The 753-nt window shown below is 35.9% G+C and overlaps 1 protein-coding gene across 1 annotated transcript; it reads left to right on the top strand.

Moving 5' to 3' along the window:
* Positions 1-292: 292 nt before the first annotated feature.
* Positions 293-731, top strand: LOC106751187 (the record flags this gene model as incomplete). Its single annotated transcript, XM_014632014.1, is given in 3 exon segments — positions 293-416; positions 419-445; positions 448-731. Coding segments are annotated over 3 exon segments (435 nt in total), but the record flags the coding sequence as incomplete, so codon positions are not given.
* Positions 732-753: the final 22 nt, after the last annotated feature.

The following is a 753-nucleotide window of genomic DNA, read 5'->3' as shown; positions in this document are numbered from 1 at the left end:
TTTTATCCACTTTAAAAGTCGCAGAGTACATTTGAAATCAATTAACAAAACGAACAGTTGTAAACAAAACTGGTTACGGATGGTGCTAAAATTTCACTTGACAATTAGGTACATTGGTATTAATTTACAGTAAAAAATTTGTTTTCATATTTTTTACGTGGGCTTTTGAAATAAACACTTTTTAGTATTTATTTGACCGTATATACAAGGTGCGTCAGATATTTGAGGACATTCACATATGTGCTTGGCACTTCATAGCAATTGATTTTATTTTTTTTAGCTCAAATTAGAAATGGAAGACAATAAGCTAACTCAGGAAATGAAAAGACACGCTGTTATCGTCGCTATACACGTGAATCACAGCGATCTTGAAATCTCCCGATTTTTGAAAGTCGCTCTATCTTTTGTTAACAAAGTTNCAATGTGGAAAGTGTTGCCAAGCGTAAAATCATGAAGCACGTTCTGATAAAGTTAGAACATCACAGTTTGTGCAGAAAGTTCAGGGTATTATTGATGAAGACCCTTCAAAGTCCATAAGGGCAATATCGAAAGATCTCCAAGTTTCTGAGTGCACAATTCGTCGCATTATACACGAAGACATCCGGTACAAGTCTTACGCGATGTGTAGAGGTCAGTTCATGTCTGCACAAACTCGAGAACAGCGATTCATTCGGGCACAACGGTTCCTAAACAAGTTAAAAGACCCTGAAATCTCGGATATGCTCTGGTTTTTTCTGACGAAAAAAATTTTGA

The sequence above is a fragment of the Dinoponera quadriceps genome, unplaced genomic scaffold (genome assembly GCF_001313825.1).
Source record: "Dinoponera quadriceps isolate SergipeBrazil2010 unplaced genomic scaffold, ASM131382v1 scaffold9404, whole genome shotgun sequence".
In the NCBI taxonomy this organism is placed as follows: Eukaryota; Metazoa; Arthropoda; class Insecta; order Hymenoptera; family Formicidae; genus Dinoponera; species Dinoponera quadriceps.
The sequence above is the reverse complement of the archived record's forward strand: the minus strand, read 5'-3'. Positions and strand labels throughout refer to the sequence as shown.